General features: G+C 48.2%; 1 protein-coding gene across 2 annotated transcripts in view; it reads right to left on the minus strand.

Annotated features, from left to right (window-relative positions):
* Positions 1 to 5,954: 5,954 nt before the first annotated feature.
* Positions 5,955 to 17,951, minus strand: part of NDNF (neuron derived neurotrophic factor) — a 39,330-nt gene continuing 27,333 nt past the window's right edge. For both annotated transcript variants that reach the window (XM_066384475.1, XM_066384485.1), the window contains exons 2-4: positions 17,096 to 17,284; positions 9,570 to 9,694; positions 5,955 to 8,001 (exon numbers count right to left, since the gene is read on the minus strand). In XM_066384475.1, coding sequence (XP_066240572.1) covers positions 6,608 to 8,001; positions 9,570 to 9,694; positions 17,096 to 17,283 — 1,707 coding nt within the window. In that variant the 5' untranslated portion in view covers position 17,284 and the 3' untranslated portion in view covers positions 5,955 to 6,607. The remainder of the gene's footprint in view (positions 8,002 to 9,569; positions 9,695 to 17,095; positions 17,285 to 17,951) is intronic.

The following is a 17,951-nucleotide window of genomic DNA, read 5'->3' on the forward strand; positions in this document are numbered from 1 at the left end:
GTTGGTCTTGCTCATCTGTCCAACTTGCCTGCTTACCTGTCTCAGGTAAGGTTCTTACTATATCCCGAAAAAGCTGGAAACATTACATGTCACTAAGGCTACTGGTGGCTGCCGTGAGACCTGGACAAACACTAGACATGGGTCATACCTGTGAAGGGTAGCCCCTGTGGCTCTCGGAAAATTCCCCACACCGTGAACTCTATCTATAGTTACAACTCTAACATAGTGCAGCCACAGTCTGCTGATTTTAGCCGTACATGTCTGTGTGGAGAGCACAAAGTGGGTCAGACACACGCAGAGGCCGGAGACGTGCCTGTGATTCTTGAGGGTAGCGTGCTGCCAGTGAACTGCTCATGGACTGGGCATGTGCAAGTCTCCCTGCCTGTGCCGTAAGGGTAGCTAACTCGTCCATCTTATGTCACAGGTCTGAGCTACTTCATAGGAATGGATGAGACCTCCCAGCGAAATGTTTGACCCTACTATGCATTCACATACTCAATTCTGGTCATGACAATTATTATCAGAAGCAAAGCCCTGTCAGAATTACCATTCAACACGGACATTCTGGGGTCTTGTCGAGTACATATATCTTAAAACAACAGTTTATATTACCTGGTGCTGCTCTATTTCTGTAAATTGAGAAGATTACACAAAGAACTAACTATAGACAAGAAGCGGCTATTTGCTTATTTCCAAATTATGGCCGTTTGGGTATTAATCTTGGCAGGTATTTACAGGAGGACAGAAAGAGAGAGGGATGAAAAATATCTTTAAATTGCTGCTTATAATTCACCAGTTTCTGACAATAATTCTGGACTCAGCAACAACAAAGTAAGACACTCCCCACCTCTCTCAGTGGTGAGAAGGCTGTTTTTCTGGGCTGTCTATGAGTGCATCTCACACAGCGAGAACTGTCGGCCCTGACTTCTCTAACACTGTGGTCTCAATTCAAGTCACTGTTTCAAAGTCTGAAGTCTGGGGATACACCTGTGTCCAAGGAGGCTCAGAGTGTCCCTTGCTCAAACTCTATAGATGCTGCGTTTCTCCTATGTTTCCAGAAATCCTTACATTTCCCTGAACGCTCCCTATAGCATAATGGTACGATGAGCTGCATTTATTCTTGTTTCTAACAGGTCTGTCCAGCGACCCTCTCAGCACCAGCGCGTGTGGGATAGTGGATGCCACTCCATCTTTATTAGTTCCTGACCAGTGACAGGGAAGCCTGGAACTCAGCTGAGAACCTGGTGCTCTTCAATCTCAGAACCAGTGGTTGGTTTTTCTGGGTGGTGACCAAGAGCCTTCCGTTTCTTCCACCCTTGGAAGAGATATTTAAAATGGTCTCTGAAAGAGGGTATAAGAATGCATCTATACGAAAAACCATGCTAGCTAACATCCTAAACTCTGACTGCCAGTGTGCTTCTCAGAGGTTGGGAAGGAGGGAATGAACAGAAACGAGGGACATTCTACCCAGATACACGATGTGCCTGGGAAATGAGACTTCTCTCTGTCCGTAGGGTGCAGTCGTAATAGATGGGGATGAAGCCCGTTTCCAGGGTAAGGTTGCATGGAAGACAGAATCCCACAGCGTAATATTGATAAAATCAAGCTTCATCAGATCTCTCAGGAGGCCCCTCAGAGAAAGAAATAAGATAAAAATGATACTTTTCTCCCTCTCTTTTCTCTGCCCCCTCCCACCTTTCACTAACAGAAGAGGCCGAAGTCCCCGCACCAGAGTTCATTTCTCTGGGTGGGAGTTGCTGGGGAAATCCGCGGTGACTGTGCCTGGAGCCCCCCAGGCCCTGCGGACAGGCACACAAGGACCACTGAAGCCTGCCGGCCGCCACTGCACTCAGCTCTGGGACAGACCCCTAGGCCAGTTCCCAGTGGGTTTCTGTCCACTGCATCATAACCAAGAGGGGAGGGAGTGGCTGGGGAAGCTCCAGGCAACCTTGGACTTCAAGTTAGAGACTAGTTTTGTGAACAGAGACACAGAGTTACACCCTGGGGCTTTCTGGAGTAAAGATTAAACTGGGATAAGGGGAACCCGGTTCTGGTTGGAACCAGGCCTCGGTTTTCCATGTATAACACGAGACCGTGGACTCCATGGTCTCTGAGAGGGACTGGTTAGAACTGAAGGGGATCCCAATTGGTTGAGGGTCCACCAGATCCCACACGTTGTATGCAAACCTGTGTGTTTTCACTGAAGGTGTCTGGAGTTCCCCAATTAGTAAGAACCATTAAGTTGATTTTTCAAGAGTTCATCTAAGTGATAATTTTATTGAAGTCCCTTCATTGGGCTTTTAAGGATTTCAAAATCATGTTGTTGCTGTTGTTGTTTTGCAAATGTATTGTGAATAGCAAAAACCAGGGCTGCCTATGTCCCATCTAGCACTAATCCTTCAAGGCATGTTCAAAAATGAACCTAGCCGTTATTCTTCAACCAAGAAAATCATCTGCTATAACTTTAATAGGCTCTGAATTGTTTTAGATTTAAAAAACACAAGGCTTTATATGCCTTAGGCAGCTAATGATCTTACGACCTTAAGTTTGTTTGTATTCTAATCCAACCGAGATTAGAATACTCTGTGTCTCTAAAAACATCTGTACAATAATTTTTTTTCTTACAGTTTGGAGTTATCCCTTACAGGTTATACATACGTTCTTAAGGAAATCTGAAATGGTCTTTAGGAATAAGTTGCTTTGAAATCAACAATAAGGCAAAAAGTTTATTTCCTTTTGGAAAATGATTAACAAGGGACTACCCGCCACTCCCCCACCCCCACTTCTCCAGGTAAGAATTGGTGATTTATGTTCTAAGTAAGGATTCTGGAGTCTGGGCAATTCTACCACTTATCTGTTTAGACTATGAGAATTCTATTTTTATTTCCCCAGTCTTCAATTTCTTTTTGCACCTGAAAAATAAAAGTTAGTGAAAAACTAAAGATGCTCAGACCTCTCCCTCCTCATTGATGGTCTGGTTGTCCCAACAGGGGCTACAAATGCCCTGTTCTCCGCCTAGATACCTGGACTTACCGGACACAAGATGGTGCTTGTCCATAGTAGCTACTTTCTAATTCCTTTGTGAATTAAGAACAAATGTTTCTTTCTTGTCCTTAGTTCACCTGAATGCTCCTGAAACCTGAACACATCAGTAAATAAGGGAGCCTTATTTTAGTAGGTTTTTCTCTTTCTTTGAGTGACAGAAGTTTCACAATGTCTTTAATTTTCCTATAATTTCTAAAAGACAAATTTCACCGGGGCCAGGAAAGCATTCTCGGATTTATCCAGATGATGTAGAAACCACTGTTGCAGTGGCTGAAAGTCAAAGCTCAGTTACACCAACTGGGTCTGGTTCCCGGGGTTTCTGACTGTGAAGTCCATCACCTTTGGAAGCCACAGTAACCGAGTCACAGTAGCGAACTGCTGTATACTAATGTATCTGTGAGGAAGGGGAGGAAGTGGATTTTCCTTCCAAAGACAGCACATTCATAACTTAGGATAGAAAATCTCTGGAATGTTGTCAGTTTTAAAGATTTACTTTCAACCAACAAAGTTTTCCTTGGTTAGTTACATACCAAGGAAAATTATTCTTATAAAGAATTCTTGGCCCTGGCTGGTTGGCTCCATGGTAGAGAGTGTCGGCCCAGCATATGGATATCCCGGGTTCGATTCCCGGACAGGGCACACAGAAGAGCCCATCTGCTTCTCCACCCCCTTTCTCCTCCCCTCCCCACCCTCCCCATCCTGCAGCCAGGGCTCCAGCCAGGGCTAGACTGATTTGAGCACATTGGCCCTGGGCACTGAGAATGGCTCCATGGACACTCTGCCTCAGGCACTAAAACAGCTCGATTGCAAGCATGGCCTCAGATGGGAGGAGCATCAGTCCCAGATGAGGGTTGCTGGGTAGATCCTGGTTGGGGTGCATGTGGGAGTCTGTCTCTATCTCCCCTCCTCTCATGTGGAATAAGGAAAAAAAAAGAATTCCTATAAAGAATTTTCCAAGTGTCACTGCTGCTTTGTACAGACAGATATGATTTATTTTGATTTGCTCCCTTAACAACGACATATGTATGGGATGGTACGCTTTTATGGGAGATACTTTGTCCTAAGGTGAGCAGAGCACTTGTCGTAAAGACTGTCATTTACACTGCCTGGGACATGGTGATCTGCACTCCACAGGAACACCACCCATGTGACAAGTGGTGCCAGCACGTTGGGGACAATGGAGAGGTTAAGGGATACACCTGTCCCCCACTAGTTGTTCCAGAAAACACTTTGCAATTGAGAATCACAGAATCCTACCAAAGACAATGTCTTACGATAGAAGGCGTCCTATCACGTCACCTTATCCGAATCTGTCACGACCTCATTTTATACAGGGGCAAGGCGGGTAGCAGGTGGTGACAGGTTCCCCTGAAGTCATATAGCTGAGGTGACTGGAAGCCCCAGGCTCCTCTGAATCCTGGCCCAGTGCTCCCATGACACCTCATGGACACCTCATAGCCTGTGGAGAAAGAGGCTACCTAAGACCACCCTTCCTGCAGAGCTGTTGAGACACGGTCTCTGTTCTTCTTGGCCTCAGTTTTATCTCCCACCTAAATTATTGGGTTGGGGAATAAGTTCGTAGCGTTTTTATATTTTCTTTTATTTTACAATGATTTGTTTGCTGTTTAGCAAAGGGTAAGTATTCATTGGATAAAACTCTTTCTGCTCTACAAAACTATGTTAATTGTATTTTTGAGTTATTTAATTTTTTATTAGTTTTGAGGCTTAGAAATGGAATACCCAGGAGGCAAAAATCAACATTTTCAACACCTGCTCTTCTTTGCTTTTCATCGAGGTCAAAAAGCTGCCGAAGCAGCCCGGGACATTTGCGACGTGTATGGAGAAGGTGTCATAGGCGAGTCTACAGAACGGAAATGGTTTGCAAAGTTCAAAAATGGCGACTTTGACATCGATGACACGTGCCGCAGCGGAAGGCCTTCTGAATTCGATGAAGAACTGGGAAATGCTCCAAAAGAATGCCATGGTCAACAAGGAGCTCTACATTGCCCAGCTACACTGCGTGAATGAGGCTATTCGACTGAAAAGACCTGATCGACATGGTCAAACCATACTCCTTCACAACAACGCCAGGCCCCATGTTCCACAAGTCGTCAAAGCCGCACTCCAAGAGCTCGAATGGGAGGTCCTTCAGCATCCGCCGTGTTCTCCGGACCTTGCACCGACCGATTACCATCTTTTCCGCTCCCTGTCAAACCATATGAAGGGCGTTACCTTCGATAACAAAGAAGTCCTTAGAAACTGGCTCAACAAATTCTTTGACACCAGACCAGGTGATTTTTGGCGGAATGGCATCAACAAATTGGTCGAGAGGTGGGAAGAGGTTGTAAACAGCAACAGCGAATATATAATTGATTAACTTATTGATATAATTATTGTTTTTTGTTTAAATAAAAGTCTTCGGTAAAAACGCTACGAACTTATTCCCTAACCCAATACTTTAAAAAAAATCCATAACAAATCAAAGTTAAAAGTATCAGGCTGTCAATATTACAAAACAGCAGCTTCTATTGTCTCCTCATTGCTAATTACAGTCCAGATGGAATATACTTGAAATGATCCCAATTTTGTAAACAGATGCTTATTTTTTTTTAAAAAGAGGGAATGTAGTTTAGGTTGGTAAGGATGCCTTGTTGAACAGGTACGGAGCACCAGTGTTTGGCTTGTCCCGTTCTGTTAAAAGCAAGATCATGGCTCCTTCTCAATTCTCAGAACAGCGAATGGTTTAATGTCAAAATACAAACTGTAATAACTGTCTCTAATGCCACAGTAACTTCAGAGGGACGCGGCATGTCTTTTAACTATTTAAAACAGGGCCAGTTCCAGTGCCAATGTACATAAAGGCACAGTTGAGGGGACAGCATATTAATGGACTACACCAAGACAGCTGCTTGGGAAAGTGGGCAGTATATAATCTAATATCTTTAATTTTATGTACAGGAATATAATGTGCCAACTTTGTACATGTGATACATACATACAGCATTAAAACATTTTACTCAACACAGATAAGAATTTACAATATAACCATCTAGAGGGCTGTCCACTTCATATACTTAGATTAGATCTGTACTTTTCACAGGAAAAGAACTGAATAGTTTACGATCATAGACACATTCGACATTTAAAACAAGACTTTATAAAATAATTTACATATATATATATATATATATATATATCCTAGCATCTATAGAGAGGGATGATTTGCATTTTGTGGGTATGTGCAACAAATGGCATAGTTTTCATTTTTAGATAATAAAATAATTTAGAAGCAGTTCATGCAGTGGTCAAAGCAAGGGATGACCGCTCCTCCAAGATGTCCCCTGTCGGTGACATCAGTACCCTCAGCACCACGGTAGCACAGAGAACAAGTATCCCCCAACAACGGCTCACACCGACATCCCCAAACAGGCACGGACGCCCTTCCCCCCACAGTACCCGCACGGGCTCTGGGCTTCCCTCTGTGGCGGGCGCACCCAGGCTGTCATCGGAGGGGCTCTCGTCTCCCCAGGAGTTCTGCGTAGTCGGGCTCTCCGCCAGGTCCCTAGCAGAACTTCCTGGTTTTCACAACTTTGCTCTGGTACTTTACTGAGTGTCCCCCATGTCCGATGACATAGACGTCCAGCAGGTAGGCTCTCCCGGGCTGCAGCCCTTGGATTGTTTCCGTGGTCACGGCTTTCTGCAGGTTCTGACTGTGGAAATACTTGCACAGGACCTTCTCCGACTTCTTCCTCATGTCCGGTCCCAGGCACTGGTTCTGTTCTCTCCTCTTCTGCTCTTCACTGTAGTGGTCGTCCACCTCCTTCTTGTAGATGCAAAACTTGTTCCTCTCCTGCGTGCCCAGCCAGGCCACGGTGGCCGAGGAGCAGGTGCGGAGCCTGTCGAAGGCTTTGATGCGCATGTCTTCAGGGAGGGCGGGGAAGGCTTGCTTGCTGGGCCGCGTGCTGGCCAGGACCTTCAGCAAAGACGCGCCCTTCCTGCTGCCTTTCAGCCGGACGAGGTACTTGGCTTTGGGCTTTCCTCTGAGCAGAAACTGCCGGACGCCTTCCACACTCTGGGACAGGAGCAGCTGGCCGTCCCTCCGCACCTGGATCTGCACAGCGTCCAGGCAGGAGTGGACAAAGAAGGTGACCTTCTGGTGTGAGGAGACGGGGGCAAACCGCAGGAACTTCATCCCCTTCCTCTTCACGAAGACGTCCGTCACCTTCCCGTCCTTTAGCTCCATCGTCTTCTGCTTGGCCTCCTCCTTGGTCCGGGTGAAGGTGCCCACGTAGGCCGTGCTCGTGTTGCTGCGGCTGTTGACCACGAAGACATCAAAGTAGTACTGCGTATCAGGCTTCAGGTCCGAGATGGTGAAGATGTTCTTGTTCCCGATGCAGATCTTCTGGATGTCAGCCTTGGGCCGCAAGGACGCCTGGCGGCCCAGTTTGGGGGACGGCTTGACCAGGAGGCTGCGTCCCTGGCCCGAGGTCTCCACGGGGAATCCGAAGTGGGCGAAGTCGAAGGGGCTGAAGTCCAGGCCGGGCTTCGGCGCGGTCATGAAGGTGTCGTCCAGGCTCAGGCCAGCCTCGGCCGCGCAGAGGCTCTTGAAGTTGTGCTGCCGGTTGAGGACCACGCAGTAATGAACAGGCTGCTTCAGCAGCGAGGCCGTGGGGCTCGGCTTCCAGGCCAGGGTGACCGTGGTGCGGCCCAGGGCAGTGATGTCCACCCGGGGGTCATACGGCAACTCCGGGTAGGGCTGGTCCGACTCTGGCGTGGTGGTGGCGTAGACCTGGAAGTGCGTATCCTTCTCTGTGGACAGGAGCTCCAGCTGGTACAGCCCGGAGGGCGAGCTGGAGGACAGGAAGGACTCCACGTCGTTGCCCTTGTAGGAGAACAGCTCCGTGCCTTCCTCCTCTGTGACCTGCTGCTTCTGCCGCTCCAGAGGTTCGGGCTCACCTGCAAGACAGAAACGCAGAGGCAGCGCGTGAAGGCATGGCGGGGGCAGGGTGGGGGGAGAGGTGGGAAGGGGCGTGGCCACCCCAAGCGGCCTGCCTGCCCAGACTGCCGCCTGCTCCTCCTCTGTGGGCACAACGCTGGCTCCCAGCAGGACACTGGGACACCGGGAACAAGCTACAAGAAGAACCACCTGTGTTCATGGTGCAGAGAGACAGCCCTCTAGGAAGATTTTTTGTTTCTCACCATCCAGTCTTTCCTTTTTGGTTGTTTTTTCTTTTTTGACACCATTTTGACAGAGTTGATGTTACTCACTCTCACTTTTCTTTGTCACGTTGCAACGTTCTTTCCCGTGCACAGAGGTGAGCTAGACAAACCTCTGTTGTGAATCCTGTTCCTCTCACTTAGGACTGCAGCATAAAAACAACACTGGTGGCTCAATTCTGACCGTGACCAACGGTGCTGTGTTTTACGGGTGTCAAGGTCTGATCGCAGATGATTTCTCCCAGAGGGAGTCCGAGGAAGTGGAAAGTTTAGGTCAAGAACTGCCGTCCTTTCAGAGATGAACCCCTCCTGCCAGCGTGCTCGCTGACGGCCAGACATTCCCCTAGCTCACTCAGCGGGTAGGACTGGACGATCTCCTTCAAACCCACGATGGAAAGCACCGACAAGGGCACCCCACTTTCTACCGATGGAATACGTGTCCAGGATAATGGAGGGAGCAGACTGGATACACATGCTTTCCATCTTTTGTTACTGGGAATCTCACTGTCACCCAGAGATCAATGCGCAGGTGAGTTTAGGGGGCCCGGGAAAGGGCTGGGTGGCTGAGTGGGACTCCACTTTTCCCAGCTCACCCCTGCAGGTGGGCAGGGGGGGATAAAGGACCTCAACCAGGAGCCTCATCACTCCCCAGACACGCTGTCAATCTTCCCAATCACGAGCCCAGGTCACTCACTGCAAGGACAGCATCCTCTGAGCTCCGAAGCCTTCGCCCTGCACCGGCCGTGTCACCGGCAGCGGCAGCGTCCCAGGGCCTCATGCAGACCCTTGTCCCTTCCTTGCGTCCTGCTGTCTGCTCTCCCTCATCGCCACCGTCTCTAAATGCCTGGCCCCACACACAGCCCCTAGACTTGGGGTTCTAAGCGCCCTTTGGCTTCTTTCCTTGTTTCCACCCTTTATTCCCCAGAGAGCAGAAAGGTTCTTAACCTTGACTGCAGTTCAGAACCTCAGTCCCAAAGTCGAGACCAGCCCAGGGCCATATACATCAGAGGGTAGAACCAGACATCACGGTTCTGGGAAGCCTGCAGTGACGCTTCCCAAGTTCAGGCAGGACAGCCAACTCACAGCCAGGGAGGCAAGTCCAAACCGAAGCCCTTCCTCCGTCCTTCAGTGCCCACGCCTGCCTCTCCCGGCCTTCTGCCCGACCAGGATCCCCGTCCTCCCCTGCCATCCCCGGCTCCCTCATCTCCGCGGCAAACTCGCCAACTCCTCCCGTGCACCGGCCATCAGCCATCCACGCAGAGGTCTGCCCCTTACCCCCGTCCCCCGGGCCCTAGCACACCGCTCACCTGAGCCCTCCCCGCTGGCCTCCTCGGGCAGCTCCTGCAGGCTCAGCTTCCACTCCAGGGGCGTGTCGCAGGGGGTTACGGTCACGGACAGCGGCGTGTTGTCCTCTTCCACCATGAAGAAGAACCTGTGGGGACGTGGACCCACTCAGACCTGGCGACTCCTTCTGACACGCCGGGCAAGACTCACCGGGAAAGTCACGTGCTTTCCTATCTATCCAGTTCATGGAGAACGAGACTGGCTACATGACACAAAGAGTGTGTGATACCTCCTGCGTCAACTGTGAGAAGTCCTCACGGTCCAAAGCTCTGCAACCAGGTCACCAACAGCACAGTGGGAAACAATAAAACAAGCAAACTAAAGAAAACTATGTCCTGTGTGGGTGTGATTCAAGTGAAGAATCAACACTTAGCTATGCCGGGGTGTTACTTAACATAGGCCCTGTCATGGCCAAGTGAGCCGCAACCGAGAGGAATTTCCAGGTACACTGACCTACGGGGATTATGTTTTCCGTAAACTGGGCCACAGATGTGTAAGGGACCCCAAGGGCAGGCACTCTGACAAGAGTCACCAACTATTTCACAAGATCCCTTGCGGAGAACGTACCCCTGAAATGCACGTGGGTCTCCAGCAGGATACCACCATCTTCACGTTCTCACCGTAGTGACTATTTTCTTTACGGCTTTTCTAGTCCTCGTTCTTTTTTGGGGTTTTTTTTGGATAGAGGTCTCTCATCAACACTTGAAAAATATTTTTTTAAAGTAAAGATCACTGTGTTTCAGTCAGTGGCAAAACACATTTCTCTTACCACTAAGACTTTCTGTTGAACTGAATAACCTAGCGACGTTAAAAAATAAATGAAAATAAGAACCAACACACACGGCTCTATGCTTTTTCCTGATTTTTTCTTTTTTAAACGATGCCTCAAGAGACTTTTTAAGAGGATAAAAAGATTGCCTAACTCCAACAATGCTATCTGTTCTTCCTCTGAATGCCTTGGATGGTTTGATTTAATCTTCCAGCAAAGCCTAGAATCTTGCACAGAGGAGCCAATGGCCTCGGTCCCAGCAAGCCCAGAGCTGCTCCCTGGCTCCATGGCAAAGCTCACGTGGGCTTTACCTCCTGCAGATGGCACCTCCCAGTCACCCCTTCCCTCTATGTTCTCTCTGTGTTCACCCCAACACTCTCCTCCCCCCAAAGGGGGGAGTCTCCCACTCCGTCTGTGGCTCCTTCTCACCTGCTACGCTCTGTGTCACCCTGCCTCTCTACCCATGCTCACCCCCGAGTCAGAAATACAGAGGAAAAAAAAAATCAAGAGTCTCTTGCCTTGGCCATTGGGAAGCCAGTCGGAGCACATTCAAAAGCAGGTTCGGTGGGGTAAATGGTCTCATGAAGAGAAGGTGAAGTGAGGTTCATCTGCAGGCTTTGGAAAAATACGACTTACACGAATGGGAAGTATCCCACGGTCGTGGCTACAATAAGACAGGGTTGAGAAATCGTTTTGTTTTTCAGCTGAGAGCTACTTGAATATGTTGAACAGGTTCGCAGACTTCCGGAAATAAAGGAGAGTTTAATTAAGAAAGGAAAAGATGGGAAGGAGCTGGAATGCGGAGCTTCCAGCAGAGAGGAAGGCCACGATCTTCCTTGGAGAGGGGAAGGGAAGAACAGGAAGAGATTTACGGAAGAGAGGAAGGATGTCAGCAGCTCCCCAACCTAAAGGGTCGGCCTGAACTCTGACCTCAACTGCAGAGGCTGTTGGGTAGGCATCTTCAATGGAGACATTACTGAGAATGAACACTTAAGGTATCGAACCCAAACGTCTGATCTTCGCCCCACTGATCAGCCTCCCTGCCGTCTGTCTCTGCTCTGTAAATGACACCCCAAAATTCCTGCTCCGGACAAACACCGTAGAGTCGTTGCTGACTTCTTTCTCTCCCACTTCACATTCGCTGAAGAGGCCAACGTGGTCAGCTCTCCCTTTAAAATATACCCGGAACCCACCATCTACCCCACTTCCCCTGCTGCCCTCTGATCCAAGCCACCCTTACTTCTCGCCTGGGCATTGCCAGAGCCTGCGACTGGCCCCCTTGCTCCCTTTGGACCCTGTTGGTTTATCTGCCCCCTTCGGGGTGGGGGGCAGAGTGGTCCTGGCACACCTAGGTCAGCACATACCACCGCCCTATCTCCTAACTCTCCAACAGCATCTTGTGTTTAATGGGGAGTAATAGCCACAGGGCTGGCGATGATTTGGGTCGCCAACCAGATTTCTCAATTCACCCCCTCCCGCTCTCCCCTCCTTCCCTCAGCTCCCTGATGCCCTGGGAGCGTCCATGGCACACCTGGAACCAGGGCCTCCTCCGCAGGTGCTGGTCACACACCCGAGCGGCTCCCCCCTGCCCCGGCACCGGCCGTGGGGTTCAGTCCCGTCTCCACTCCCTACTCAGGCGCCCTCTTCACGGAGACCTACCCCGACCCCCCATGCAAAGTATCACCTTCCTACTCTGGACACTGTTTTACTCTACTTCCTTTCTAAATTTTCATTTACTTATTTATTTTGAGGGAGGGGGAGAGAGAGAGAGAGAAACACCGATTTGCTGGTCCACTCATGGATGCATTCCCTGGCTGAGTCTTGCGTGTGCCCTGACCAGGGACGGAACCGCCACCTTGGCATGTCGGGACAACGCTCTAACCATCCGAGGAACCCGGCCAGGGGCTGCGTCTTCACTTTTCTTCAAAGCACATGTCACACTGCCTGACGGGCTTTATAGGTCTGTGCTGACTTTTGTATTTTTCCATCTTTCACAATTAGAACAAAAGCAACCAAGGGCCGGACGTTCGGTTCGCTGATGAAGACTGGAGAGATACAAAGAACTCCTAATATCTTTTGAATGAATCAATGAGTAAGTTTAGGAGTTTAGCTTCTGGGGAAAAGCCCTTTCTCACATCTCCTATACGGTGGGGCCCCGACTCCGCCCCCACCCCCCGACGGTCATGCCACTATGCCTTCTGTGCACCAACCACAAAGAGTGCCTCCAGTTTCTGTCTCCGAGACACTGCGACCCTGTTGACTCCTCCTGACACGCAGCCTATGCCCTTGCGGATACATGTCCACATCACTTCTTCAGCGATGCCTGTTCTGACTCCTCATTCCGGGAGTCACGCCCTTGGAGAGCCCTGTCCCTTCTCACTTTGGGCACTAATTACTATTAGTGACCACATATTTATATTATTATTTGATTAACGTCATTTCTCCACAAGGGCCCGGGTGGGGTTCCTGTCCCATGTGACAGTATTCCCAGCATTCAGCACAGATTTCTGCATGCAAGAGGTACTTGAAAAACACTTTATTTTTAATGAATGTACTACTAAAAAAATAAATAAATAACTGGGTGCGCCTGGCCCATTAGTTCAGTCGCTCAGAGCATCATCCTGAAATGCCAAGGTTGCAGGTTCGATCCCAGGTCAGGGCATGTATGGGAAGTGACCAATGAATGTACAGCTAAGTGGAACAACAAATGAATGCTTCCTTCTCTCTCTTTCTCTCTCCTTTCCTCTCTCCGACTCTCTAAAATCAATCAATAAAAAAAACTTTTTTAAGCCATTAAAAAAAAATAATTGAAACCCAAAAATCTTCACACCAACCTTCTAGTTGTAGCCTGAGGTTACTGAGCCCTGGAGTCTGTTTCCATCTGCAGATACAAATATGAATGGAGATACGTGTATCACCCCATACCCTGTATTCAACAATGAATCAGGAGATGGGGGGCTGGGGATAGGGCCACGAGAGGACAACGTGGAGGCCCCATAGCAGCAGAACAGCTTGCTCACACCACAGTCAAGTCAGACGATCATCCAGACAAACTAACCAGAGGACAGAATTGTTTACTGGATGGAAACATTATGCACTGCAGGCATCCCCACGGATGGTGTCAGATGGTTTGGTTTTCTATTCGTCTCCTATGTAGGACAGCAGAATTCTGTCGCTCCGGCCGGGGTGCGTGGAGATATTAACCACATAAACACAGCCGGCCAGGCTTATTTATATTACAAATAAATAGCTATGATAAAATAATTTGTTTGGCATCGTGTAAGCAACAAACTATGCAAATTTTTTTTTCATTTTTTTTTTTTTTTTTTTTTTGTGTGTGTGTGGGTAGCATGCCCCGACTGCTCTGAAGCAGAGACCAATGTGCAAGAGCGGCTATTAACCTTCCGTTCCTATTTCAGACAAGAAAGCGGCTTGTTTCTCAAAGTCAGCAACTGTGTATCTCCGCAACTCAAATGCAAGCAAGCCGTCGGAGACCGATAACAAACGAAAGCAGCGAGGCGTGCGTTCCACAAGGTAATTGTCCCCCATGCAAAACAGCGGGAGTCCCCCCGAGTCAACATTCTCATAGGGAAGCACTTATGATTAGGGATGAAAGATAATTTGAATAGACTGTAACAATTTGACGGGCATTTATGGTCCACCGTGCACAAAGGATCCGTGGCAGAAAGCACGGTCAGACAGGACTGGATGTGATTGACATGCCGCGGGTGTTGACCGGCCAGGGAGGGAGATGGCACAGGATAACCACATTCGTAAACTGTACTGCTGAGCGCAGAGGGATAAACACGCCACGAGCTGCTTAGGCTTTGGAATTTATGCATAAACAGAAGAGTAATTCATGAATTTGTTGTCCTTTGATATTTGTTGCTGCTCAACGTTTTCTGGAATTTCATCTTTATTTTTTTAATCTTTTTTATTTTTAATGATCGATATTCAAGAGAGAGAGGAAGGGGGAGAGAGAGAGGAGCATCAATTTTTTGTTCCACTTATTTATACATTCATTGGTTGACTCTTGTATGTGCCCTGACCGAGGATCGAACCCACAACCTTGGTATATGGGGATAATGCTCTAACCAATGGAGCTACCCGGCCCGGGCATTTCGTCTTTAGTTGTGGTATCAACAATGAACTGCAGACCGCAACTCTTTAGCGAACTAGTGTGAGTTAACATTTCACCCGAATGGAAATATCAAAGCCTTTGGTTATTATTTGTGGGAGGAAAAAAGACAGATCAAACAAAGGAAAGGAATAAAAACCAAGGGAGGAGAGCATGTGCTCAGTTTTAAACACCTTGTAATACACAGACACTGACAAGACAGTGTGGTGATGACCAGAGGGGAGGCGGGTGGGGGAGGTGGGAGAGGGAAGGAACGTGTAAATGGTGATGGAAGGAGACTTGACTTGGGGTGGGGAACACACAATACAACATTCAGACAATGTATTATAGGATTGTACACCAGAAACTTATTTAATTTTATTAACCATTGTCACCCCAGTAAGTTAAATTTAAAAATAACATAAAGGTAAATGTCTTGCAATAGTCAACCTGTTGTTTTAGAGGAAAGATATGTAACCTAATTTTTAAGATAACTCTTAGAACCAAAACTTATTTAATGTTAAGAGACTGGAGGATCATGTCTAAACACGGACTCCTGACATGAGGAAATAATGCGGAAAGCTCTATTTAAAGAACCCTGCAGAGCAGCACACAGGTGCATTTGGGAAATCAAAGTCATTTTTAAAGAAAAATTGTGGCCCTGGCCAACTGGCTCAGTGGCAGAGCATCAGCTTGGAGTATGGATGTCCCGGATTCAATTCCTGGTCAGGGCACACAGGAGAAGCGACCATCTGCTTCTCTTCCCCTCTCTCTTTCCCTTCTCTTTCTCTTCCACTCTCACAGCCAGTGGCTCAGTTGGTTCGTGTCGACCCCAGGCATTAAAAATAGCTTGGTTAATTTGAGCACTGGCCCATGAGAGGGGTTGCCAGGTGAATCCGAGTCGGGGCAGATGCAGGAGTCTGTCTCACCATCTCCCCTCCTCTCACTTAAAAAAAAAGAAAATAAAAATAAAAATTGTGATCCACTCAAAAATTTCAAGAGACAAAATAATAAGAAAAGCAAATGTGTCCAGTAAGAATTTAGCAGATTTAAAAGGGAAATTGTTTTTGAAATCCAGTTGAGAGGGGTTTGGGTACTGCAAAGTAACTTTAAACATAGTTAGTTTAGATGAGAGATACACACATATGTATTCAGTTATATAACCTATATGTAATTTTTAAAGGTCAAAACATTTAGAAGTGCCACGTGAGCCCAGTCTGTTGATGTTGGTGTGAAGGTAAATGAACAGTGTCAGTTTGTATTGCTGTGTGGATGTGATTCTTTCAGAATCTGATCATAGTGGTCAGAGAAATATTATCTCTTATACAACTCAATGCCAATCCTCTGACAAATCATTTGTATTCAATTTCATTTTAATCCTAGACAGCCCTTCTTAGAAATTTCCCTTTCTGTCCTGAAGAAAAGAAAGTAGTCATTCCAAAATATAAGAATTGCAAAAATCGCCCCTTCCACCCAAAAGGTCACAGTAAACAAGGACCACAGAGCCTCTAGGCAAGGATTAGGAGGGGCCCTACCACTGCTGCCCCCCCCCACCAAGAGAAAACAGACAATGCTACCCAGAGGGTCACTACAGAGGATCAAAGCTCAGTGCAGAAGGTGACTTTCTCTTACGAAGGCATCCTTGATGAGCTCATTGATAGAGGATGGGATACAGGATGTAAATTATAGCCACAATGATGTATAACCTCACACCTGCCAGAATGCCTATCGTTAATAAATAGCAAACAGAAAGTGCTGGAGAGAGTGTGGGATAGAGGGAGCCCTCCTGCACCGCTGGCGGGAATGGTGACTGGTGCAGCCACTGTGGGAAGCAGCATGGCATCTCCTCAAAAACAATTAAGAATGAAACTGCCTTTTGGCCCAGCCATCCCACTTCTGGGAATCTACCCTCGGACACTTGACACACTGATTCGAAAGAATGCATGTGCCTCCGAGTTCAATGCAGCGTTATTTACAACAACTAAGATCTGGAAACAGCCCAGGGGCCCATCAGTGGACGAGTGGATTAAAGTGCTGCGGAGCATTTACACCCTGGAACACTACTCGGCCATAAAGAGGAAACATTACCTCTTGCCACAGAGTCGGTGCGCCTGGGGGTTATTATGCTATCTGAAATAAACCATCAGAGGAAGGCAAGTGCCATTTGATTTCACTTATATGTGGAATCTAATGAACGCATGAAACGGAGGAACAAAACCGAAACAGAGGCGTGGACACAGGGGTCAGATGGACAGCTGTCAGAGGGGAGGGCGGTTGGGGGACTGGATGATAGAAGGTGAAGGGATTGAGCAAAAATAAAATATATACATACACACACACACACACACACACACTAGCACGGAGACACAGACAACAATGTGGTGACGGCCAGAGGGGGAGATGGAGGGGGCAGGGAGGCCGGCAAAGTGGGGGTACACATGAGGACAGAAGAGCCTTTGCTTGGGGTGATGGGCACACGATGCAGTGAGCAGGTGTTCTATTAAGTTTCACACCTACGCCCGTACCCTAGTCGATTCAATTTAAATAAATAAATAAATAAATAAATAAAACAGCAAAGAGAGCAAGAGCTGTAGGGAGAATACCTTTTTGGTGTGTCTCTGAAGAGGAAGCTGCTGATCTCGGCTCCATCCGGAATCACCGAGGAGTCATGGAAGAATGTCTTGTCCCGGATCTGCATCTGGAAGAGCTCCTCGTCACGGGTGGGGAATTTCTGGGCCCGCGAGCCAAGCAGGAGCAGCAGGCACAGCAGACACCAGCGCAGAGGCGCCATCCTGGGGGACAGGAAGGGAAGCATGCCGCATCAGTCAGCTGCCTGTCTTCCGGGTCAGCCTTGCGTCTTCCGGAAGGGTCATGCCGTTTTAGTTCTGACGGTGGGTGAGCGCTCTCCTAGGTCCTCTGGACCGTGCACACCATCCTGAGAACAGCCTGACTGGGTCATTATTACTATTTTTTCAACGTTGACCATGGCACTGATCATGAATTCACTTCCTTACTTCAAGCAGGCAGAAGACTTGGAAGCGAAAGGACTCCTGGTGCACTGACCGCTTGGGTGTTCAGAGAGGGACCCCCCCCTCACCACCACTTCGTAATGGCAGAAGCCGATGCGGTCACTGTAAGTACCTGTGCGCCAGCATCTCAGAGTCTGAGCCGTGATGTGAGTCACAGAGACCGGCCGGGGGCCAGGGAGGAACCACCGCACAACCATTCTCTTTCTTCCTCAAACACCGACTATGCATCATACGTGTATGACAGTAGTCTCACTTCTGAACTCAGATTTTCACACATCAGAGATTTCTGGAGATGTAGAAGGTTGAACTTTTCTAGTAGCTCAAAACAAGCTGGTCCAAAATCACAATGTGAGTGACTGGTACTTGATGGTGGCTAATTGTTACAGATGACCAGACTCTGCGACACCACGCTTAGAGAGAGGGGGGCTCA

The sequence above is a fragment of the Saccopteryx leptura genome, chromosome 1 (assembly GCF_036850995.1).
Source record: "Saccopteryx leptura isolate mSacLep1 chromosome 1, mSacLep1_pri_phased_curated, whole genome shotgun sequence".
Taxonomy (NCBI): domain Eukaryota; kingdom Metazoa; phylum Chordata; class Mammalia; order Chiroptera; family Emballonuridae; genus Saccopteryx; species Saccopteryx leptura.